General features: G+C 39.8%; 1 protein-coding gene across 4 annotated transcripts in view; it reads right to left on the bottom strand.

The window, feature by feature from the left end:
* Positions 1-25,883, bottom strand: part of LANCL1 (LanC like 1) — a 48,352-nt gene extending 22,469 nt beyond the window's left edge. The window contains exons 1-4 of one of the 4 annotated variants that reach the window (XM_005676490.3): positions 25,824-25,883; positions 25,417-25,513; positions 21,718-21,835; positions 3,409-3,616 (exon numbers count right to left, since the gene is read on the bottom strand). In XM_005676490.3, the coding sequence (XP_005676547.1) occupies positions 3,409-3,616; positions 21,718-21,835; positions 25,417-25,497 (407 nt within the window). In that variant the 5' untranslated portion in view covers positions 25,498-25,513; positions 25,824-25,883. The other 3 variants (XM_013972477.2, XM_013972484.2, XM_013972491.2) reach the window with 3 other exon arrangements.

Genomic DNA, 26,386 nt, shown 5'->3' with positions numbered 1-26,386 from the left:
TAGATGTTTTTCTGCAACTCTCTTGCTTTTTCGATGATCCAATGGACATTGGCAAATTTGATCTCTGGTTCCTCTGCCTTTTCTAAATCCATCTTGAACATCTGGAAGTTCATGGTTCACATACTGTTGAAGCCTGGGTTGGAGAATTTTGAGCATTACTTTGCTAGCGTGTGAGATGAGTGCAATTGTGCGGTAGTTTTGAGCATTATTTGGCATTGGTTTTTTTTGGGATTGCAATAAAAACTGACCTTTTCCAGTCCTATGGCCATTGCTGAGTTTTTAAGGCTACTACAATTTATTTTTATGAAACTTAATAGTGATTTATTGAATGAGACTTTCTTGTGAACCTCTAAAGCAGAGGGATCCTCAGCAAATAAAACCAGAAATACTAATGCTGTTAGAATAGAATGCTATTCTAACAGTAATTTGGCAAAACAAGTACAATACTGTAAAGTAATTAGCCTCCAATTTAAAATTTAAAAAAAAAGGCATATAAGTATATGAAAAGATGCCCCTCAACATATGTCATCACAGAAATACAAATTAGGACAGTGACATACCAATATACATCTATTAAAATGGCCAAAATCTGGAACACTGACACCACCAAATGCTGACAAAGATGGTGGGAATGCAAAATGGTACAGCCACTCTGGAAGACAGTTTAAGTTTTTTCCAAAATGAAACATAGTCTTATCATACAATCCAGCAATTATGATCCTCGGTATTTTATTGCAAACAAGCTGGAAACATATGTCCACACAAAAACCTGAATATGGATGTTTTTCACAGCCTTGTTTATAGTTGGTAAAACTTGAAAGAAACCAAAGTGTTCTTCAATAGGTGAATGAATACATAAACTACGGTACCTTTAGACAATGGAATATTATTCAGTGCTACAAATAAGAGCTATCAAGCCATGAACAGACATGGAGAACTCTAAATGCATATTATTAATGAAAGGAGCCAATTTGAAAACGCTATATACTATATGATTCCAACTCTATGACATTCTGGAAAAGGCAAAACCATGGAGATGGTAAAAAGAACAATAGGAAGAAGGGAGGAGAGATTAATAAGCACAGCACAGAGGATCTGAAGGGCAGTGAAACTACTCTGTATGATACTGTAATGATGTATACATGTCATTATACACTTATCCAATCCCATAAAATGTACAAAGCCAAGAGTAAACTACAGACTTTGGGTGTATGATGTGTCAACACAGGTTCATCAGCTGCAGCTAGTGTGCTCTGTGGAGGATGTTGATAATGGTGGGGGGTGCGGTGGTGCTCTGCGTGTACAGCACAGAGGATGTACGGGAAGTTTCTGTACCTTCCTCTCAGTTTTGCTGTGAACTGAAAACTGCTCTGAAAAGTCAGGTTTGTGAAACAACAAAACAAAACAGAACAAAAACCTTTGCTGGAATTGCAACTCTCTCTGTGTTCTTTTTCACAATAAACTGTGGAAAATTCTGAAAGAAATGGGAATACCAGACCACTTGACCTGCCTCTTGAGAAACATATATGCAGGTCAGGAAGCAACAGCTAGAACTGGACATGGAACAACAGACTGGTTCCAAATAGGAAAAGGAGTATGTCAAGGCTGTATACTGTCACCCTGCTTATTTAACTTCTATGCAGAGTACATCATGAGAAACGCTGGGCTGGAAGAAGCACAAGCTGGAATTAAGATTGCCGGGAGAAATATCAATAACCTCAGATATGCAGACGACACCATCCTTATGGCAGGAAGTGAAGAGGAACTAAAAAACCTCTTGATCAAAGTGAAAGTGGAGAGAGAAAAAGTTGGCTTAAAGCTCAACATTCAGAAAACAAAGATCATGGCATCCGGTCCCATCACTTCACAGAAAATAGATGGGGAAACAGTAGAAACAGTGTCAGACTTTATTTTGCGGGGCTCCAAAATCACTGCAGATGGTGATTGCAGCCATGAAATTAAAAGACGCTTGCTCCTTGGAAGAAAAGTTATGACCAACCTAGATAGCATATTCAAAAGCAGAGCATTACTTTGCCAACAAAGGTCCATCTAGTCAAGGCTATGGTTTTTCCTGTGGTCACGTATGGATGTGTGAAGAAAGCAGAGCGCCGAAGAATTGATGCTTTTGAATTGTGGTGTTGGAGAAGACTCTTGAGAGTCTCTTGGACTGGAAGGAGATCCAACCAGTCCATTCTAAAGGAGATCAGCCCTGGGATTTCTTTGGAAGGAATGATGCTAAAGCTGAAACTCCAATACTTTGGCCACCTCATGCGAAGAGTTGACTCATTGGAAAAGACTCTGATGCTGGGATGGATAGGGGGCAGTAGGAGAAGGGGACGACAGAGGATGAGATGGCTGGATGGCATCAATGACTCGATGGACGTGAGTCTGAGTGAACTCTGGGAGTTGGTGATGGACAGGGAGGCCTGGCATGCTGCAATTCATGGGGTCGCAAAGAATTGGACACGACTGAGCGACTGAACTGAACTGAACTGAACTGTGTGTTAGAATATTTAGGGGGGAGCCTTGGGCTTCCCAGGTAGCTCAGCTGGTAAAGAATCCGCCTGCAATGCAGGAGACCCTAGTTCAATTCCTGGGTTGGGAAGACTCCTGGAGAAGGGATAGGCTACCCACGCCAGTATTCTTGGGCTTCCCTGGCGGCTCAGCTGGTAAAGAATGTGCCTGCAATGCGGGAGACCTGGGTTCGATCCCTGGGTTGGGAAGATCCCCTGGAGAAGGGAAAGGCTACCCATGCTAGTATTCTGGCCTGGAGAATTCTATGGACTATAGTCCATGGGGTCTCAAAGAGTCAGACATGACTGAGCGACTTTCACTTTAACAGTATAGCATGTGGAGTTGCATGGCAGACAGATTTCTTGGTAGAATTCTGAAACTGTTCAACACACTTTGCTAAAGCAAAAACTGTAATTTGTTGGTATAAAAGTTTCATAATTCTTCATGATTCACAAGCTTCTCAGGGCTGCCCTGATTTATACTAAAATGAAACTGGATTTGCAAGTCGTTATTTCTGAAAGAAGAGCCATTTTGGCTCTGCGATCCCTTGGGAGGCCTCTCCCAGCCCACCAGAGCACATGCACCACATTTCTTCCAGTCCCTGGTCCTGGACAGCGCCCTGGACTAGTAATCACATGACTAGGCCTTCGATCTCATTTATGGCAAGGGACTGACGTTCGATCTCGGACATGTCGGTGTCATCACATCTTGCAATGAAGAAGGATTACAACGGTTGTTTCTTACCTGCAACTCAGGAATAATGTCAGAATTGATCAAATGACAGCAGTAAATCTTACTGCTGAGAGAAAAGTAAATTCAATAAAACGTTTTTCTGCTAACACACACAGAGTTACGGCAAAATGTCTAGACAGTAATTCTCAGAAACATGATTACCGGGTGATGCACTCTTCCGCCTGCTTCTCATTGTGCATTTTGTGATGCACCACAGCAGCCACTGCCAGTGGTCCCCCGTCCCCGCAGAGGAAGGTGATGGAATGCTTGCTCAAGGAGTTCAGGCTTTGCTTGACGTAGCCATGTGCCATTTGTAGGTAGGTGGGGTCCCCGAACACATCGTAGAGGTGTAAGTAAAGCACAGCAATACCTGAAAAGCAAAAAGAAGATCATGTACAGATAAGGAAAGAGCAGCTGACCGTATAATTCTGGGGTATCGTCTACTCAGCAGTGTTGATTTTTGATAAGCTAACAGCAAGTATATAAATTATCTGGAAATTCAGATGGCCTTAGTTCTAGACTCAGCTTTATTACCAAGTAGCTCTAAGAGCAGTAGGAAAATACTCATGTTTTCTCAGTTTCCTCATCAATTCAAAATTAAAATAGGAACTCTAAGAACTCTCAACCCAAGTTTACTATGAACCCTTGTTACACTCCAGCTACTGTCTTCGTTTTTTCTTTTGAGAGTCCCCCTGTTTTATATATTTATTTTTGGCTGTCCTGGGTCTTCACTGCTGCATGGGGCTTTCTCCAGCTGCGGCGAGCGGGGGCTGCTCTCTAGCTGCAGTGCACCGGCTTCTCATGGTGGTGGCGTCTTGTGCTGTGGAGCACAGACTTCAGGGCGCTTGAGTTTCAGTAGCTGTGGACCTGGGCTCAGTAGCTGTGGCTCCCGGGCTCCGGAGCACAGGCTCAAGAGCTGAGGTGCATGGGCTTAGTTGCCCCATGGCATGTGGGATCTTCCCGGATCAGGGTTGAAACTTGTGTCTCCTGCTTTGGCAGGTGGATTCTTTAACACTGAGTCACCAGGGAAGCCCCTGATGTATTGTTTTTGATAGTAAAAATTATACGTCACCAATTTTTGGTATAATCAATCATCACCTATCTATTTTACAAATAATAATTTCCTTAATAATAAACAAGAAATGTTTGTTCTTATGAGCTGAAAAAATTCAAAGACTGGGGAATGAAAAACTCAATTTTTCTTTGTATACAAGATCATTTTTTGCATGAGAAGGTAGGTAGAGTAATAACCAAATCCTCCATCCCAGTACCATTCCAGGCAGGGATTATATGAAAACTATTAAGTTTTTTGAGATCTAAGAAAATAAATTCAGTTTCTCAAATTTTTTTTAACCCTGTTTAAGACCCAGCCACTTTAGTAACTATACTAGAAAAGCTGCCAATAACTTTTGCTTTGGGCTTTGATTTGCTTCTTATCCTGCTCTTGAAGGCTGCTATATGTAACTGAGGCCTTATGTGCATGTCCTCATTCCAAATGCCTGTCACAGTAGATAGAGCGTTTTCTCGGAAGCCGACTGGTCTCAGGGCAGACTCAGAGAGGTGGGGTAGAGAGCCTGCCTGCCTGCAGCATTTCCAGAAACTCATTTCTTCCCTTAAAGTACATTTTCCATCTCATTTACCATTTTTAGATGATACAGGGCCTCTGTTTAAATCTAAATTAATAGAGCCAATCTCTTCATGGATTTTGGGGCTGTAAAAATGCAGTTTGCAAAATTACTTTTCACTGTACTGAGGATAATTTTAAATTTAGATAGTTTTCTCATTTTGCATGGGTAACCTCCAAAGCTTTGTGCTACAGACAATTCAATTTCGCATGTATATTAAGGCCAAATTTTCATTTCCTGCCAAAGTTAATAACCTTGTCTGCTCTTTCAAAGTGGCCTGGTGTTAGTAATTCCACAAGCTGCTGATCAGACGTACCAATACTTAAGGTTTGTAGACATAAGTGTACAAAACCACGCATATGGGTTAGAAAAAAAAAAATCTCCTTTTCACAAATGATCAACGTCAAGAGCTTCTTCTAGAATTAGGTTCTTAATAGGCTTCATCTCCATCCACACCAGGCATCTGCACAATCTGTTTAAACTGTTACTCTTTGATTTTGCCCTCCTATTCCCATCACTGCCTGAACTCCCCTAATTAAGTTATGCAGGCACCAAAGCCAGATAATGACATGACTGAGATCCGAGAAAATGAAAAGTGATTAAATACAAGCCCAATGATTGTTTTCCTTTTTAGACCTTTGTCTTTCATTATCAACAATTCCTTTTGGACTGAACATTTAACAAACAAAACTCATTAAAGGTGTGTGCAATTTTAAAGTTTGATGCATTTCTCGTGAAAAAACGTAATCATTTACAAGTCTCATGATACTTCACTTAGATGGAAATTTTTTAAAATTTCTTTTTGATCAGCAGAAAATTAGCTTTCCACAGCTTCAGGTTCTATTTCTGTGTTTTCATTCTGGGCCTCTGTGTCCATATATTTTGATTAGGCAATCTTCTGTTAGGTTTGTAGTTTACACCACCTACCTTCTTCCCTGCTATGAGACATTCAACGTCAAAAGGGGTTCGAGTAAGGAGTGCTACTGCCAATTAGAAAAATCTACCTGGGCAAGCTTATTATAAATCAGTCTGTGTGTGTGTGGTAGTCATCAGTCGTGTCCCCATGGACTCTAGCTCACCAGGCTCCTCTGTCCATGGGAATTCTCCAGGAAAGAATACTGGAGTGGGCTGCTGTTTCCTTCTTCAGGGGATCATCCCTGACCCAGGAATTGAACGAGATCTCCTACATTACAGGCAGATTCTTTACCATCTGAGTTACCAGGGAAGCATAAATCCGTCTAGGTCAGGAAAATAAGGCAAGATGCATTGAGTCAAAGATATTCAATGTCTCATCAATATTTTATACCCCAGGGAGACTAATAATAGAAAAAATGAGGGAATTGTCTGTGACCAAACATCTTGAACTTGATTCTTACGATCTTCTAACCTTTGACAGCAGTCATGTATACAACATCATCTTTGCATAAAACTGAAGGCTGACTGATACGGCAAGGTGGGAAATAAAAGATACAACCTCAACGCTCTCAGGGTAAACTCATCGAGTCCTTACATTTCCTCACAACCCTGGCCTCAATCCAGGCTTTTAAACTCTCTTTTCAAATGGAATTCTTAAATCAAAATAAACGTGTTCTTCATGGAAAAAGTCAAACAGTACTGCTACGCTTAATATACATTGGCAGTCTCTTGGCCTACTTCTATTCCTGCCTCCCAGAAGCAACCACTTTCAATAATTTTAGTTATTTCCTGTAGTATCTGCCTCCGTATTTCCAATAATATGCTATGTGCTTTCTCTTGATTTTTCTTCATCAAATACTTCTGATTCACCTTTCACTGCAGAAAATAAGGATTTAACTCTTGCAACAGAGACAGCTAAATGGAACCCCGAAATTTATCTCCCTTTTCTGTAAACAATAATGCCTTGGATTTTAGCTAGGCACACGGTTATCCAGAATAGTATGTGTAAGAACGTGTGCATGGGTAAGTTCTGACCAATGAGACAGAGTGGAAATAACAGGGGTAACTTCAGAAAATGTTCTTGAAGGGAGCAGACCTGCTATTTCTTTTTTCCTGGTTGGAATGTAGAGGTGATGGTGTACCTAAGCAACCATTTTAGACCATGAAGTGGTAGTTCTGTGATGAGGATGGTAACATATCAAGATCAAAGAAGTTTAGAACCCAGAGGACTGTGAAGGTGCCACACCATGACTATCCTACACAAGACAGAAATCCTGTTGTGTTAAAGCCACTGTTATTTTAGGTGTGTTCCCGTTATGCAAGCAAGCCTAATCCTAAAGAACACAGCTCTCTTCAAAGCTCAGGAGGTAGGCAGAAGGTAGACCACACAGGGTCTTGTAAACCAGTTAAGGATTTGCGGTTTTATTTGAAAAGCACTATTTAAGAGCACAACTAAATTTGTGTTTTTAATATTTCGCTGCAGAGGGAGGTGGGAAGGATGTTCAAGTGGGAAGGACATGGGTAAACCTATGGCTGATGCATGTTGATGTTTGGTAGAAACCAATGTAATACTATTAAGCAATTATCCTTCAGTTAAAAATAAATAAATTAAAATATTTTATAAAGAAAAACTTCACTGCAATTGCACTGTAAGATTTGGAAAAGAATATATGGAACAGTGGATGCAGGAGGAGCAGTTAGGAGGATCGGTGAGGAGTACAAATGAGAGGCAGAGTAGCTGTAGCAGAGATGAAGTGAGACTGAATGGGAAAGATACCTGTCTGGAAGGTACAAGTCAACAGCACCTGCTGGGGAATGACTGAGAGGGAAAGATCAAGATGACTCCCTAACTTCAATGGCTGGATGGGCGATGGTGCCATCCTCTGAGATGGCAAACGCCTCCAGGGGAGGGCCACTTAAGAGGGAAGACTACAGATGTATCCTTTCAAAAACTAACCCCCAAATATGATTCCAATTCCTAACGGACATTTAATGAGAAGAAATGTTTTTTAGTGGTTTCTAGGATAACACCCATCAGAACTGGTCATGAGGTTCAATGCAGGATGATATATGGAGTTTAAACTTTTTAATGTTTTCATCAATCAAAGAATATGTTACATAATCAAGAATATCCTTGGGTTCAAATTTGAGCAGCAGATAAAATGTCCTTGCTTACCTACTGTTTGGTAAGCAAATGGTAGAATAATCAAGATTTCCTTCCTTTTTCTACCCTTTCATGAAAAGGTAGAATTTTCTAGAAGAAAATTCTAGACCCGAAAAGACCGAAATGAGATTTAAAATTTGCTTGCAGTTAATCGTAAAAATATGCTCCAGATTGTTTTAGACTTTAGAATTACGTTTTTAAGAAAAAGGAAAGACTGCCCCACCTTTTATGAATCTGGATGAAGTTTTCATTGATATAAACTTTAAGTTAAAATATTCTTCTATTATTTTAGTTGGTCCACTCCATGATAACCACTGTCACTAAACTATGAAAGCTAATGCTTTTTGGTCTTACTTTGACTATCTGGTTAGGAAACATACTGACCTATTTTAAAAGAGAAAATAATCCACATGAATACACTGAGATTATTAGTAAAGCAAAATCTAATCCATTATTTTCCCATTAATCTTCAAGTCATTAAAGGTGACTTTATAAGAAGTATTGGGGATAATATTCTAATTCTGTTAAGCAATGAGTACTTTTCTTCAGGAACAAGAGACCATTCCTACTCTAGATGGTGTCTTTATTTCCCAAAGGGTACAGGAAAGTTGTTATTGGGCTGCCATCTCTAGTTTACAAGTAAAATCAGACACATTTAAATAATATCAGTAAAAATGAATCAGTAAAGTATCCTTTAGAATTAAGCATGGTAAGTCAGTAATTGTTTTAGAAATCCCATGTTAATTCTGTAGTTATTCATAGCCTCGGACGCTGACTTGATGGAGAAGGAACAGACAGGTGGACACAGTACCCTCTTCTACCCCAGAGATAAAAAATTATCATCAGGAAGTAGGTATGGGCAGAATGTGGACTGAAAGGGAAGCTTCATTTGTGCTAAGCTTGACACAAAGCAAATGCAGAGACTGCTCCCAGCACGTGGAATCATCTAAGCAAATCCACGTGGACAAGAGGACTAGGGGATGACTTGGCTAGTAAGACTGGATTCCTTGGGGCTTCAAATTGTTAAAAACTAGACACAGAAATATAGATTTAATGCTAATCTATTGTCAATTTATGTGAAGAAGGAGTATTCAAAAACAGTATTTTTCAAAGATATATTTAGCTATACGTGTTAGTCTAGGTTCTGCAAGATGGGACTGAACATATAGGACTTCACTAGGGACATACATAACATGAAGGGTACTGCAGGGCATCATGCCAGCAATTGCATGCTGCTTCCACGTGCAGCCCCTGGACCAGAAGAGGTGGTCTCACCTAACTAGAAAGAAGCTGAGAGGTCTAACCCTCCTGGAAACCAAGAAGGAGAGGGACAACCAGATATGAATGAGCACCTGACACAGGGCCTGGTGGGGAAGTGGCAGAAAGAGGAAGCCAAATCTTGGACAGGTCAGTTCTGAGATGTTCATTAGACATCTCAGTGGAGATATCAAGTAGGCAGCAGGATGCATGGGTCTGAGTTTAGGGAAGAGAGGTTGGACAAACGTCCTCCAGAAAATAGAAAAAAAGAACCTACGTATCTCCTGTGATCTCAGAGGCCAGTAGAAACCCAGATATCTATACTTTGATCTAATAACTTGTGGAATCTGTCTGGTGGCTCAAAACTACAGTGTTCACTATGACAGTCTGCAACCATAAGTATCTACAGAAACCTAAGTTAGTTAAAATGAACAAATTTAAAATTCAGTTTCCCAGTCACACTGGCCACATTTCTAACACTTGGAAATGTAATTAACATATGGCTAGTGTAATTAACATATGGCTAGTGGCTGCTGAATGGACAGCAAAGAAACAGATTCATCACTGCAGAAAGGTTCAATGACATTACTGCATTACGGACAGATGTCCTTGTTTATATAAAAAGTTCAGGATGTCTGGCACTGCTCACAGATCATCCCAGGAATCGCTTGGCTTTAAACTGTTGAAAACTAATTTACTTGAAAGACAAAAAACAAATGAAACTTTGCTGTAAAGGAATCCATCCTGGCTTTCAGTATAGATGCTCTGCACCAGATTTTTTTCTATTTTGTTTCCTTCCATAGCTACAACTCTGGCAAGGGAGGGTGAATTGTTTAGGGATACTTCTAAATCTGCAATTTCCTTACTCAGCTGCTTATCCCCAGCAGTACTATAAATATAGCCAGCTGTTGAGAGGTAATTAATAGGAAGCCTTTGAATTTCTGAGGGATCATTAGTCGTATTCATCTTGACCAATCAAGACCTTGATGCATCTCAAATGGCTATGGAGATGATAAAAATCTCCACAGATGTATGAAGCTCTCAAAGCACTTCTCTGTAATTATGCATTTGAGATTATTCCTTAACATTATTCATTTATTTTACAACCAGCCTACACTGATATAAAAACCTCTGCCATGGTACTTCAGTCCTGCAAGTTATTTCCTTATAGGTTAGGTACTTTTGAAGACTCTTCTTCATGTATGCTCTGGTGGGAAAAATCATGCTCAGATTATGGATACTGCTGCAACCACTGGAGATGTTCAGTAAACACCCAAGAATGGGTCTTAGTAGTTTTGAGTGATACCGAGACAAGACCTTCCTAAAGGAGGGGGGATGGGTTGCTTCACCCTAAGTTTCAAACAAACTGTTCCCCAGTTGAAATTTTTAAAGCTCATCAATTTTTTTTTCATTCAGATTAATGGAAATATGAGAAATGAAAGTTTTCTCTAAATAACCCCATATAGTATGATCACCTGCTTTCTAAGCAGGCTGGTATTTTCTAATGCATTATTTTTAATAATTATCTTAAACTTGCGTGTGTTTTGAGCGTGTGTTTCCATTTCTTCAACAAAATGACAGTGTCTTTAGTGCAGGGCTCCCAGTCCCTGAAGTTATTCTCCGCAAAGCCTGGATGTGAACACTGCACTGACTAGTACATCCAGTCCATCTTCAGGTTAAAGCTGGGCGTAGTGCCGGCTTTCCAAATACTCCAGTACTTTTAATACAGGTAACCTGAGGAGGAAACTAGCTGTGACTTTAAATCCTTAATTTAAAAATATTGACCCAAATGAAGAGGTGGAATTGCAAATAAAAAAAGGCAAATGAGCACACTGAAGAGGTGTCTTCTTTTCTCCATTATCTATTTCCAGAGCTAAACAGGAAAAGGGATTAAAATTTTTAAAAAGGGGGATATTATACTTTCCTCCTTCCTTCCCTCAGTGCCCTGCAGTGTACTGCTTCCTAACTGTCAAATTAGGAAGTGCTCCTATTCTGTTATTCAGACTACCATGAAAAGTGAAAATGTTAGTCGCTCAGTTGTGTCCGACTCTTAGTGACCCCATGCACTGCAGCCCACTAGGCTCCTCTCTCCACGGGATTCTCCAGGCAGAATACTGGAGTGGGTTGCCATTCCCTTCTCCAGGGGGTCTTCCTGATCTGGGGATAGAATTTGGGTCTCCCACATTGCAGGAAGATTCTTTACTGTTTGAGCCACCCAGTAGGCCTTAGACTACCTTAATAGGTGATAAATCCTTTAACACAATAGTTATTAAGAGTAACTTAATTCAGGTTCATGAATCACTGCTTGATATTGAAGCCTATCTATGCTACTTCCTAGCTGTGTGATCTTACCCCACTTACTAAACCTCTCTGTGCCTGAGCATTTTTACATATTGAATGGAAATACCAGTAGCTACTCCATATATGTGTGTGTGCGCGTGCTAAGTTGCTTCAGTCGTGTCCAGCTCTTTGTGACCCCATGGACTATAGCCTGCCAGGCTCCTCTGTCCATGGGATTCTCCATGCAAGAATACTAGAGTCGGTTGCTATGCCTCCTCCAGGGGATCTTTCAGACCCAGGGATCAAACCTATGTCTCTTACATCTCCTGCATTGGCAGGCAGGTTCTTTAACACTAGCACCATTTGGGAAGCCCAGCTACTCCATAGCTATTGTAAATCATTCTGATCAGTACAACAGTCTCCAGCACCCAGTAACTACTCAATAAATGCGCAAACCCCATTAGTCTGTGATTCTGAGTGCTGAATGAGTTGCTTTGTCTCATCACTGATGCCTGATCTAAAGGGACAGAAAATACAGAGGCAACCATATTCTTCTTCCTCCTCCTATCTCCTGCCTCTCTCCTCTCTCACTGGCTCCTCTGAGGAGGGTTAGCAAAACCTTCCCCACATCAGGACGTCTCTCTTCTCCTCAATCCTGTTTTCATGTTGTTATCCACTCTTTGGCTGTCCAGAGGCTCTTTAAGTCTAGGGAGTTCTCAGCTGGCATGGTGGTAAAGAATCCACGTGACAATGCAGGAGATGCAGGTGACTTGGGTTTTGATCCCTGGGTCAGGAAGATCCTCTGGAGCAGGAAATGGCACACACTCCAGTATTCTTGCCTGGAGAATCCCTTGGTCAGAAGAGCTAGGTGGGCTACAGTCCACTGGGTCTCAAAGAATTGGACACAACTGAGCATGCATGCACATGAGAGCAGGTAAGTTTAAACTGGGGGCAAGAAGGAGGAAGCCCACTTTATGTCCAGGTCTAAACGATATGCTCTTTATCCAACTCTGCCAAGTATAAAGTGAATATTATGTATGAGCCCTGTCTCATTGCTGTGTTCACTTCTCAATTGCATGAGAGGTTGAAGGGAATGGGATGTGATTAACTCTTTTACATCCTTGAGACATGAAATGAGTTGGATTCTCACTCTTTCCCCATTCTGCCTAGTTTTGTTATTGTTTTTTAGTTTGCACAGATGGTAGCTAGAGTAGTAAAAGACAGGTTATTTCCCTTTCACTCATCCATTCATTCATTCAACAAACATTTATTAAGCACCAACTATGACCCTGGCATTGTGTTAACCGCTAAAGTTAACGGAATGAAATTGACAAGACATGCCACCTGGTATTGTGGATAAAAATCAAATGCTTAGATATATGTCTCTTTCTTTACCTGCTGTCAGTTCTTCTGATCTACCTACAAACACTTACATCCTACTCTGTGCTTCACTCAGGCACACTGGTGATATCTAAACCCTACAGCTGTTTCAAGCCTGTGTGTCAGCCATTTATTAATAAGATCGCTGACGGCACAATGACATCAGCACCTTATAAACTGTAGGCAAAAAGAAAGCAGGCAACATTCATGGTGCATTCATCTATCTAGTGATCACTGTGAAGGGCCCTCACAGACCCAGTGGAGATCCACGCCACTGATTCCTTCCATTTGTCCTAACAGTGCTGGGTGGGAGGCACAGATGCCTCTCCTGATGGTGAAGGACACTTGGTCAAGGCTCAAATTAGACACTGAAATGCTGGCTCTGATGAAGAGCTAGTTAGAAGAATATCAAATTGCAAAGAAAAGACACCTGGCCAGAGCAATTTCTTTCAAATATCTGGCATCAGCAGAAACTAAGACCCACATGCTAAAACTGCAGCTCAGAGGCTATAAATTTGGCAGATCAGAGGAACAGCATCTTGAAACACTTTAATAACTTGCATTTAGAGCGTGAGTTAATATTACTCTAGGGATTATGCTGCACATCCTCTTATTTAAAATGTTATCTAATACTTGAAAAGAGGAAATATATGCCAATCTTAGCCTCATTAACTTTGCGAGTCGGTATAGAAGATTGGGTCATGTCTTTTAGAACTAAAGCTGCTGGAGTCCTGTGTGCGTTTTTTGAGTGTGAGTCGATCATTATTTCCCTTGGGAATTATCATAGTTAAGAGTGGGAAAAAATGAAATTAAATGAGGGCTAGCACTTTTCCTCATTCCCTCTTTAAGGCACTAGTTGAGATCAGCCATCCCTTGGGTTTACTTTTCTTACTTTGTTATCTGCAAGGGAAGCAATCTTTCCTACTAAATGCTAATTTCTAACATGAGAAGACTTCATCTGCTCACTTAATCCTTTATAATAACAGTACCTCACCAGTGCTTCATGTTTTCCATTTTATAAAGCACTTTACAATCTTCTCCCTCCTAGAACAAATCTACTGGGAGCAGAACCCAGATGGCAGGGAGAGTCATGTCCTCTGGTGAGTCCCCACAGATCCCTGGACACCACCTGTGTGTGTACATGCTCAATCCTGTATGACTCTTTGGGACGCTATGGACTGTAGCCCACCAGGTTCCCCTGTCCATGGGGTTTCCCAGGCAAGAATACTGCAGTGGGTTGCCGTTTCCCTCTCCAGGGGATCGTCCTGACCCAGGGACTGAGCCCATGTCTCCTGCATCTCCTGCAGTCGCAGGCAGATTCTTCACCACTGAGACACATGGGAAGCCCACTGTCAAGGAAGTCCCTATTCATTTTTTAAATGCGAGCAAATTATTAGATGAATTTTAACTTACCTCATTTAACCATAATTTACTTAAAAGTTATTAATACCTTGTCTTCTGTTAGTGCTTCAGGATAGTTCAAAAAACAAGCTACTGAACAGAAATAGGTTAACCCTTGCTGGGTCTTTGATCTGGAGTTATCTCTGAAAAAAACTTTTGAAAACAATCTCAATTTGTGATTAAGTACATTTACTAGTATAGGAATTTCCTGGCGGTCCAGTGGTTAGGATCCCATGATTCCACTGCAGGGGGCATGGGTTCAGTCGCTGGCAGGGGCATCACCTACCATCATTTAATAGCTGGACTTCAGATTTGATCTTAAGGGGTTTCCATGCCTGCTATTTCTCTACACTGTCTGCTGTGTGCACGGGCACACTGAAAGGTTCTTAACGGGGCACCTAAAGATCTAAATGGCTTCCCTTGCCTCCCAAGCTGGGAGTGTATAGCAAAGAACTCTTGAAACTCTACCGGGAAAGGAATAAAGCTAAAAATGAACAACTCAATGCTTACTGCTGGTGTATGTCATACATCAATATCATGATGCACTACACTTCAGTGTATTTGATTTTACAGAGGAGGATTTCAGTGAAAAGAACTGAGGCTGTTCATTTCAAACATCACTTATTAACAGTTGCAAGAGCTACTGATTGCTTTCAGACTATGGGTAATGTTTTACACAAGAGGGTCTCAACAAGCCTTTTCAAACACAAGCAATTATAAGGAGAAGCTTCTGTTTTGGCCCAGTTAATTTTCTATCCTGAAGCCATGCTCTGAATATATTAATTTACGATTAGAAAGGGGAAGAACGCTCTAAGGAACAAAGCCGAAGATTATACTTTTCTAGCTGCAAATGCCCATAAAATCTTTCTAAGGTTTTTACTCCATGTCCAGTCTCAAATAACATTTTCCTGTAGACATTTTAATAGTAGTTATTCTTGCCATTCTAACAAGCCATGATTCCCTCAATCTTTCCAAATTCTTGTCATGTTTTTGCAGGGCTTATTCTGATTTTTTCTAAAACACTTATAATTGACTAGTCATTAGCCATTTCTAAAAAGTTGGTATGGTTCACATTACTTCATCTCATAGCTTATGGGCTGGTCTTCTTCACTTTTTTACCTATCAAATGTATGGAGTAAACCCAAATGTAGGAGTGGAGAGTAAACTTCAACCACCCCTCCACCCCCCCACCGCCACACACACATACACATTCTCAGGGACTAAAGAGCAGGGCTCTATCTTTGTCACTAACTAGCTGTGTAGCCTTGAACAAGGTACTCAGCCTCGCTTTGATTCAGTTTCCTCATCCTCAAAATCAGGGTATGAATAGGATGCATGCCATGGAGTTGAGATGTAGATGCGTTATTTAATGCAAAGCACTTGCGTGGAGCCTGGCATATAACATTAGTGACTGGCATACATGCACACACACACACTAGCTCCTGTCATTCAAATGTAAATCCTATTAGCATTTTATTAACAAGAGTCAAATTTTAATTTTTCCTCTTATCTTTCCACAGTCAGATAATCATGAAATTGCATACTGATGATCCTCATTCCTTTAGGAGCCAAAATTCATTCAATCAATGTATTTTACTATTAAAGTATTGAATTGTGTTTTGAACATTAATGTATAGTAATAATGTGTTAACTCTCAATTACTGACTGAAAAACCTAATTATTCACAACACTTCATTCCTGAATAAGCAAAAAAGAGACCAGAGGGATTTGTGTAAAAAATGCTTCATTTGCCAATAAGAGATAGTTATGGGATTTAAAAATTATTCTTTCTTTCCTGCTTAAGGATCAAAGCATATTACCTCTCTGCGATATATAAAAAAAGATAAACGCCAAAGAATACAGCTTGTAAAACTGCACTGTGACAACCCACAGATATAAATAAAGGTTTCAGAGATGATATCTGAATCCTATTAAAAGTTTATGTTAATCACTCTCATCACCATATTATATCCTCTGCTTTTATTTAAAAATAAAAGTCAAGATAATTTTAGTTGTAAAATAGTACGTAAAGTCTACGTTAAGTTCTTTCTAAAGCAATGATCTTCTTTTGAGTGTCAGTTTAAACTTGTATATGTCACCCTTACCAGTAAAGCAGTGTCGTGTTTTCTAAAGCATATACAACACACAGCGGTACTCTAGCAGAAAAGTAACCTATCACTATTAGTCTCAATTTTTGTTGGAAAATTAAAAAATGATGTGAATCCGGTTTTTCAGTTTTAAGTTCATATGTAACATTAAAAACATATGGGTGCTTTTTCTCTTCACTGAAACTCTTTCAAGATCAAGCTGAACAACTGAGACAAATCTAGGCATACCTTGAATGAAGTATCATGAAGCTGGGCAGCCTAGCCCTGTGGCTTTCTTTGGAGTCATGAGCCAGAAACACAGATACATGACTACAGGTGTACTGTGGATTGATAAACGTTACAAACAAAGTAAGGACTTTATAACCCTGTGACAGCCAGCGAGACTTTGAGAGGAAGCGGAAAGGAGAGGCAGAGAGCTGTCTACTCAGGCTGAGAAACCATTGATGTTTCCAGTGTTTATAACCTGCTGTAGCCCCATTTCTAAGTTTTAGTTACGCTTGGCTCTAGAAACACGACTTATGATTTGGCATTTCTAGAATACTTCCTATGGCAGGCTTTACGAAAAGACTATTACTTATGGAAATTAAGAAACTTAAAAGTGAGTAAGAAATTTTCAATCAAAATCCAAGTGTTAATCTCCCTAGAAATAGAGTAGGCAAAACATTGCTTAGCATATTTCAAACATTTATCAGTTCAGTTCAGTTCAGAAGTTCAGTCTGAGAAAGAGTTGGACTCTTTGTGACCCCATGGACTGCAGCATGCCAGGCTTCCCTGTCCACTGCCAACCCTCAGAGCTTACTCAAACTCATGTTAATGATGAATTTATCCTTATAAAAATTCTCCCAAATTAGAGAGCCAGGTTAGAGAGCCTTTTGCAGATAGAAATATTGTGGCTTACTGTCTACATGCCTTGTGCAAACATAGGAACAAAAAAGGATCCTTTTTCATGTTGTACAGAACTTATAGCAGAGATTGCTGGGTCTTACCCTAAATCCACGCTCCTCTTTCCTTCAGTAACAGACCCCAGTTTAGACTACATTCACCATCCTTCCTTGTTAAGGGGTATGGCCATGTGACTATGTTCTACCCAATGCAAAGAACGTAGAATTGAAATGCTGAGTAGGACTTCCTGGAAGTCTTAAAAGAAAGAAATGCATTTTTTCTTTGCCTTTTTCCTCCCTGCAGCCTTGAAAAGCCAATATAATGGCTGGATATTCAGTTGCTATTTGGTCAAGGGAGAGAAGCTATTGCTGAGTCGCTAAGTAGTGTCTGACTCTCTGAAATCCAGAAAAAGGCCATGCCAAAGGATTGGCTGAGGGACGATGGAGAGAAAGAAATGAGCCTGGGTTCCTTTTGACATCCTGAGGCCATCACCACAGCTCTGGACCACCTCCCTCTGGCTTTCTTTTACATCTTTTTTGTTTTGTTCAGTTGTTAAGTTGTGTCTGACTCTGCTACCCCATAGACTGCAGCATGCCAGGCTTCCCTGTCCTTCACTATCTTCCTGAGTTTGCTCAAACTCATGTCCATTGAGTCAGTGATGCTATCTAACCATCTCAACCTTTGCTTCCCTCTTCTCCTCTTGCCCTCCATCTTTCCCAGAATCAGGGTCTTTTCCAATGAGTTGGCTCTTCGTATTAGGTGGCCAAAGTATTGGAGCTTCAGCATCAGTCCTTTCAATGAATATTCAGGGTTGATTTCCTTTAGGATTGATTGGTTTGATCTACTTGCTGTCCAAGGGACTCTCAAGAGTCTTCTCCAGCACCATAGCTCAAAAGCATCAATTCTTTGGCACTCAGCTTTCTTTACAGTGCAACTCTCACATCCACACTTGACTACTGGAAAAACCATAGCTTTGGCTATACAGACCTTTTTCAGCAAAGCAATGACTCTTGTTTTACATCAGAGTAAAAAAAAATTATTATCGTGTTTGAGCCACTGTAAGTTTGATTATTTTGGGTATATGAAACTGAATCCAGTCCTATTCCAAAAACAATCCTATCCAAATCAGCACAGAAATCAGACCATATTTCTACTGGGGAATGAAGCTTAACAAAATAAGATAGAAATTTAAGGTTCTAATTGTAACAATCATATTACAATCATAGTTTCTCAAATAAACTACATATTATATTAAAAGAGTTTCACTGTATATGATAATAAATATTAATAGATGTGAATGCTGAAGAAGGAAATAAAGTTTTAAAAAATTTCTATAATTAGTGTTTCCCAAAGGAATGTTATTTTGGAAAAATTAATAACAAGAGCAAATAATAATATTTGCGAATAAATAGAAATATGACCCTAAATTTAGTGAACAAAGTTAAAAATATAATTCTCTTTTCCTCAAAAGAGTTACTTTTTGAAAGATAATGAGGCACAAATGTAACATACAAAGCCACTCATTATTATGTAAACACTGCTTTGAGACAGAACACAAAGTGTTTTTATTGTGTTAAGATGGTCATGAATGTACTTTTGCTAATAAAATTGCAGTTATGAATAGATGATACTTGATAAGACATAATATGATATTATGATATTCTGTGGTTGAATCAGCTTTAGTTTCTCCCCAACAAATTTTCTGTTCAGATGGAACATTTGCATCAGTTCAGTTCAGTTCAGTCGCTCGGTCGTGTCCGACTCTTTGCAACCCCATGAATCGCAGCACGCCAGGCCTCCCTGTCCATCACCATCTCCCGGAGTTCACTCAGACTCACGTCCATCGAGTCCGTGATGCCATCCAGCCATCTCATCCTCGGCCATCCCCTTCTCCTCCTGCCCCCAATCCCTCCCAGCATCAGAGTTTTTTCCAATGAGTCAACTCTTCTCATGAGGTGGCCAAAGTACTGGAGTTTCAGCTTTAGCATCATTCCTTCCAAAGAAATCCCAGGGTTGATCTCCTTCAGTCCAAGGGACTCTCAAGAGTCTTCTCCAACACCACAGTTCAAAAGCATCAATTCTTTGGCGCTCAGCCTTCTTCATAGTCCAACTCTCACATCCATACATGACCACAGGAAAAACCACAGCCTTGACTAGATAGACTTTGGTCAGCAAAGTAATGTCTCTGCTTTTGAATATGCTATCTAGGTTGGTCATAACTTTTCTTCCAAGGAGTCAGCTGGCTGCTTAATTTCATGGCTGCAGTCATGCAGTGATTCTGGAGCCCAGGAAAATAAAGTCTGACACTGTTTCTACTGTTTCCCCATCTATTTCCCATGAAGTGATGGGACCGGATTTTACTTAGGAAAACACTGGAGGAGACAATCCGTTCTATGTGGAAACAACGGCTTTATAACAGTGCTTGATCAGGAGGCATTAGGGACCTTGCCTTGAAAGCCATTATCAAATTTATCTAGAAAACTTTATGCTATATCATAAAATAACCAGCAACTGAAGAAATCCTTAATTGCTTACTATGCCAATTTGCCCCTGCTTTCAGGAGACAGCAATGAATATCATAGATACTGAAGGATAAAAGAGTTGAAAGACACAGGCAATTCAAAGAAAATGATGCCAAAAACTCGATATTGCCAGAAAAATTTTAAACAAACTTGCATTCTACTTTGGAGTAACTTTTTCTTTTTTCTATTTCCAAGGAAATTTTAACTTTGATTCTCAACCAGCTCTGCCAATAGTGAAGATTTTCCTTATGTTGTCAAACGATGAACTCAAACTTGAAATCAATCACTTCTTTTGCTCCTAAAGCAAGGTACCTTATGATATATAATAATATAAGCTCACCTGAAGGAGGTGAGTTACAGATTTATGTCATTCTTTTAACAATCAGTTATGCAATGAAATCCAGCCATCTGTCTCAGTTGTCCTCTTCTGTTTAAATCCTCATAGTTTTAAATAAAGAAGAGTAATACTAATCAATAAGATTCGTTTACCAATGACTGCACACCTGGAACACAGTATAGCTACTCAGTAAATGACAGCTGTTGCTATAATGTCTCTCTTGAAACAAAACACTTTCATTTTATTCTCATCTTAACATTTTTTGTGTTAAGTTTCTAAATCCACAAATATTATAACATTATACTATAGAAGGGAGGGTCCACATGTAGCTCAGATAGTAAAGAGTCTGCCTGCAATGCAGGAGACCCGGGTTCGACCTCTGGTTTGGGAAGATCCTCTGGAGAAGGGAATGGCAATCCCTCCAGTATTCTTGCCTAGAAAATCCCAAGGACAGAGGAGCCTGGCAGGCTATAATCTGTGGGGTCTCAAAGAGTCAGACACAACTGAGCAACGAACAATAACACTATCTTGACTACTACTTTTGTTTTATAAAATACTGACCTTAAAGGTCCCCGAGAGATTAAAATTTTATTGATTTTTTTCCCGCCTTCCCATACTCAGGAGAAGAAACAGAATTACTTGCCATAAAAGAGGATTACTAAGAGACTGCTATTATTAACAGTAAATTCCTCTCCTAGAAAAGCTCTCAATGTATGCTCTGAGAAAGACCATCACCATCTGCATCAGGACCATGGAGGCTTGTAAACTGCAGATTCCTGGGTCCTGCTCAAGACTACTGAAGCAGATCTTGCCGTGAGGCCTAAGAACCTGCATTTTTATGATAAGCCCCATTGCCTTAAAATACAATCCAAACTCCTTAAGCTAAAAACCTATTCCTCCTTATCTGCTTTTCAGAATAACTGGGAAACACTAAGTCTCCAAGCTGTGTTTCCTTCAAGATTAGAAAGCTGTCTTCCTGCTCTCTGCATTTGTAAGCTAGCTGCAGTTCAACTTTCCTTCTTTGGTTTCCCTCTTTCTCACTTTTTTGACATCTATGTACAGTTTCCTCCCAAACTTTCTCAGCCTCTCAATGACCAGCAACACAGAGAATGTACATCAATGAGCAATGACTATATTGGAGGATTAGTTCATGGAATCTATACTCTATCCCGAGTTCCTATATGGACACCTGTTACATGGTAACTTAAAAAAAAAAAAAAAAAAAGACAATTTTGGACATGTTTTATTTTCCATGGGTACATTCTCCTGTTTCATGCACTGCATTTTGGGGATCTTCCCAACTTTTCCCAGTGAAATTCTGTTTCTGAATTAACTACGTAACACTGAACATCAATTTTTCACCCAAGTATGAAAGCCATCCAAATTTGTGTCAGGCATGAATTCTAGGAATATGCTTACTCTGCTCTAAATTCTGGACACTGTTAAAGATCCAGAAGATACCAGGTTAGGCTGAGAGCACAGCATTCTACCCAGAAGCAATTACTTCTATGCAGATGCAAGAAGCACTTTAGGGTACACCATTCAGCCAGGCAGCTCGCCTCTCCTATGCTTGTGCCAGCTCCCAGTCAGCACTTCATACCTGCCCAGCCAGTGTAAACAGTGCTATCCCGAGGGTCTGCTGACTTCAGGCCTCTCTCCATTTGCTGAAGAAGCTCTCGAATCTTATTGTTCAAGCGTTGTGAAAACTCAGGAGTCAGCTGTAGAAAGTAAAGGGAAAACAAGTATCAAAAAATATATGCCACTTGGTGTCCTAGGCTGTAGCCTGTTAGAAACAGGAGGGTACTTCATTTCCTTTCAAGCTGCAGTTTTTTGCCTGAGAGAACAGGACAATTATTTTATTCTTAAACAACAAGGATGAATTAACAAAATGTAAAAGTACTACTGTATTTTCTTACTCAAGTGAGGAAATATTTTTGATATAACTTAAATGTTTTACATAAAAATTTTAATTAAATATTAGACTGCCAATGTTAAACAGGATCACAGTAATTTCCATTTACTAGGAATCATCTATTATTTAAGTCAATATTTCTTTTGATAATAAAAACCATTTTATTAAACTAAGCATAAAACAGAAGATATTTGCTGTTTTCAAGCAATTGGATTTTTAGTATTCAGATGCAATGTTAATTCCCTAAAGAAATACTAATTGCTTCTGTTGTTTAAAGTATCTGCCTGGAATGCAGGAGACCTAGGTTCAATCCCTGGGTCGGGAAGATCCCCTGGAGAAGGAAAACGGCACCCCACTCCAGTACTCTTGCCTGGAGAATCCCATGGAGGGAGGAGCCTGGTAGGCTACAGTCCATGGGGTCACAAAGAGTCGGACACAACTGAGAGACTTCACTTTCACTTTCTGTTGTTTAAAAATGATGATAAATATTTATTAAAAAATCCATTTAGAAAAAAATGTATCAACATTAAAAAAAATGTAGAAGTAGTATAAGAAAAGCTAAATAAATTCATAGATATTAGGAGCATTCAGCAGAGTGGAAAGAACATTGGATCAAGACACAAAAAGCCACGCCCAGGACAGTGCCTTGCAGGCTACGGGCCTCACAAATATCGCTCAATGAATGAGCCAGGCCACATCCTTGTCTGCTGTTAGCTGAGTGACCACGCTCAACCTGTAACTTCTTTATGCTTCAGCTGCCTTGTAAAGTCAGGATAATAACACCTGACTCACCAATGTCAAAGGTACACTGAGGATCAAATGAGATTGTGGGTCTCATACCCTTTGCATTCAGGGATTTAAATGCTGACATTTTTACTATTTTAAGCAATCCAATGATCTATACAAATATTTTGGATACAGACTGAAAACAAACTAAGACTGGGCTGTGAGGTTGGTGATATCCATATAAAGGACCATAGATGAAGGGCAAATGGTGAGGTTTACCAAAAAGTTATGTTAATTGTTCTAATAACTGAAAAATATTTAGAAAGTTCTGGATACATTGAATCATGAAATGTCTTAAAAGGTAACTTTAATATATACCTCTATTTTTAGTAATCTGCCCTGATTCTCAGACTTGGATTTCACAAAGCAGTAAAACAGTGAAATAATGTTGGGGAACATTACAAAAGTACAAACATTTCATTACATAAGGACGGTAAAAAAATATATAACAATGACCTGCAAGCATCATAGCCTCATTTTTTTTTAAAAAAGGGCATTTTTAAAAAATGTAGGAAGGCAGTAGGAAAAAAATATAGGAAAGAAGAATGTAGGAAAGGCAGTATCAGAATTATTAGTGGTAAGAAAAGACATTAAATTTTTAAAAAGACTGATACTTTGAAGAGTATCTCTGATAAGGCAAATCAGATGATCAACCATATCTGGGTTATTTATTCTAAAGCATCACTATGATCCCCTATTTCACACTCTGAAGAAGAAACCACATTGTTTGACAGACACACTCTCATCATTTAACAATGTCTGCCGAGACGTTAAGATTTCAACAAGCCTTAAAAATACATTTAGTAAGATAAAATATACTTCAGTATTAATATAAAAGGCCTATAAATCTTAACTAGATAGAAGAGTGCATCTACATAAGAACATGTCATATTCTGTTCGTAGATCATGGATAATTTATCATCTTGCCTGACCTTACTGTAAGCGACTGAGAATAATGAGAATGCCTCAGCCTCAAGAAGGGACATTACCTTCTATTTGGCACATAATTGCATTTAATAAAAGCAACCTGCCTAAGAATATTGATTGCTTGTGGCAGACCAAAAAATTATTCAAACCTAGCAATAATATGAAAAGTTTCTAAAAGCCCTTTTTGCAATAGATGCCAGAAAACAGAGCAGTTTCTTATTGAACTATTTGCATTAACAAGTTAAGGAGGACAGATCTCTAGGGTCTGTTCCTTAGTGTTCAACATTCAACAATTCTAGAAGTGGGAGGAGGATTGTTCAAAAACCATGTGTCAGGCAATAAATTACACTATTATTTTGGGGCCAGAGTTCAAATTTATGAGTATCGTTTTTCTCCCTTAGATAGACTTAAATCTGTAATTAGCATTTACTTTGTAGACATCCTAAACAGCGAGCTATGTTCCACTGAAGGCTTCTGTCATTAGGATCTATACTCAACTGCTCTCTTTGCCAAGAAACATGAAGCTGCAGATCTTCCTCCAAAAAGACAAGACAAGACAAATGCTTCAGCTTCAAGATCTGCAGAGCTAGACAGAACACAGGTCCAAAAAGCCAAAAGGAAGCCATCTGGCTTCAAGGTAATGATTAGAAGCTTTGTTTCGGCAGTTCAATTATGGTCTTAAAAGAATCATATTGATTCCAGCTCCATACACACTTAGGCAGCCTTCTATCTTACAACTCTCTGCCATCTCTCTCATTCCTCCTACTTGCACTACTCAAGTTAAACTACGGTGCTAAGTGTTTTAAGGAAAGAATCAACAGAATTACTGAAAGTTCACTTGGCAGATATGGAATCTCTAAAGCCCTTGAATCACAAGCAAAATGCTTTTTGTATGGCTGATGAGCCTAGAAGAAATTAGCTGGTAAAATTTGAAAATGTGTGCACATTTAAAGAGATCACTCTTCTCACAACACTTCTCGACTAGGTGTATACCCTCTTAACAATTATGTTCACAGGCATGAGAAAACACAGACCTCTGGAATCTCAAGCCCAGGTTCTCTTTGTAACCTCACAGTGTGACTTGTGAGGCGCCCATCAGTTTAACTGACCATTTTCATGTATTCATTCATTTATTTATTTTCCAGTTGTGGGGTTGAGTGGAAATGGGACAAAGATTTCAGGCCTATGTCCCAAACCTCTTTTAGCAGCTGCAGTTTAAAGATGTCTTCACTGCATTCTGGTTTACTCTCGTCCTCGTCCTGCCGGTACTCCTGTTCAATCATAAAACAGTAACACTGCGCATGTGAAAAGCCAGGAGGATTTCTCATCTCTCTTAAAAAACAAACCAAAAATGATTAAAAAAAAAAAAAGGCAAGATTACACACTAAATTGCAGAGCTGCCAATTTTTATAATTTAAATATCAATGACTGAAGTTATTTCAATGATCAACTTCTACTACAAATATTATCAACAACTTCTTACATCAGTTCAACATGTTAGAGCTCAAACTATTTGCATATGTACTTTACATATTTACTGTATTTTATATGTTTATACTGAAATTATTCATTTTTTAAAAAGAGGTGTTCATCCCTTTCTTTCAGGCAAAATCGAACTCCTTTCCAAACACGGGTTTGGAGGTAGGGATGGAGGCAGATACTTCCCAAACTCACCCTCCCAGCAGAATCAAAGTAGCCTTCGGCCAGGGATTTGTTATAATCAGCATAAGGATTCGGGAAGGCCCTCTGCGCCATGATGCCAGAAACGAGCCTGCAGAACAGGGGAAAAAGAGAATCTACGTTGAGATACAGGCCAAGTCCGCGTTGCGAAGGCGGAGGCCAGCGCCCGGGGAACACCTTTCTTCCAGTCCCTCGGCCACTGCGCAGTCCTTGCGGTTCGAGTGGACCCCTGGCCCCCCGCGGCCCAGCCGTCAGGGTGTGGCACCTCCGCAAAAGGGCTGCCAGGGCTCCTAACCCACCGCGACGAAGGGGGTCCGTTTTGCACCCCACGTTCACACTTGCGATTTCAAGCAACTGCCCGTCCAAGATCCCAAAGCCCTGTAAGGCCTCTAGCCACTCACCCCGCCGCCTCCGGACAAAAACTGAAGCGACGCTTTCACTGCCCACTTCCTGCCAGCTGGACCAATCAGAGCCTTCGCCACCCCGGAGGCCCGCCCCCTTCTCATTTTCAGTTTGTTAAAGAGACAGAAGTGTTGTTTCTAAAGGGTGGGAGAGGTGATTTAATTCCCGGAGAGTGGAGAGGGAACATATTTTAGAGTAACGCGCAACTGTGGGCAATGTTTCCTACCTTTATTCTCCTTTAAATTAAAAAAAAAAAAATCAAGTAAACTAATTCAAGTCCAGATGATTCGCAAGAATTCGATTTTAAAAAAAATTTTAATTTGGAGAAGAAAACTTTGAGTTCTGAACACATTCATAGTTCTACTGCTAGGACTGAAGGACTGAATAAAATTGAGGAGGATTATGTCTCCCCAGAGATTTGCCAAGCGTTTTTTTTTTCCTTAAACAAACAAAAAATATAATAAAACACCATCATCACTCTTAGTGACAAAGATCTTTGGAGATAATTTATGATAATTTAACCTCAAAGGCACTCAGTCAATGTGAGTGGCCAATGGCAAGG

The sequence above is a fragment of the Capra hircus genome, chromosome 2 (genome assembly GCF_001704415.2).
Source record: "Capra hircus breed San Clemente chromosome 2, ASM170441v1, whole genome shotgun sequence".
NCBI lineage: Eukaryota > Metazoa > Chordata > Mammalia > Artiodactyla > Bovidae > Capra > Capra hircus.
This window is presented reverse-complemented; position numbering and strand designations above follow the sequence as displayed.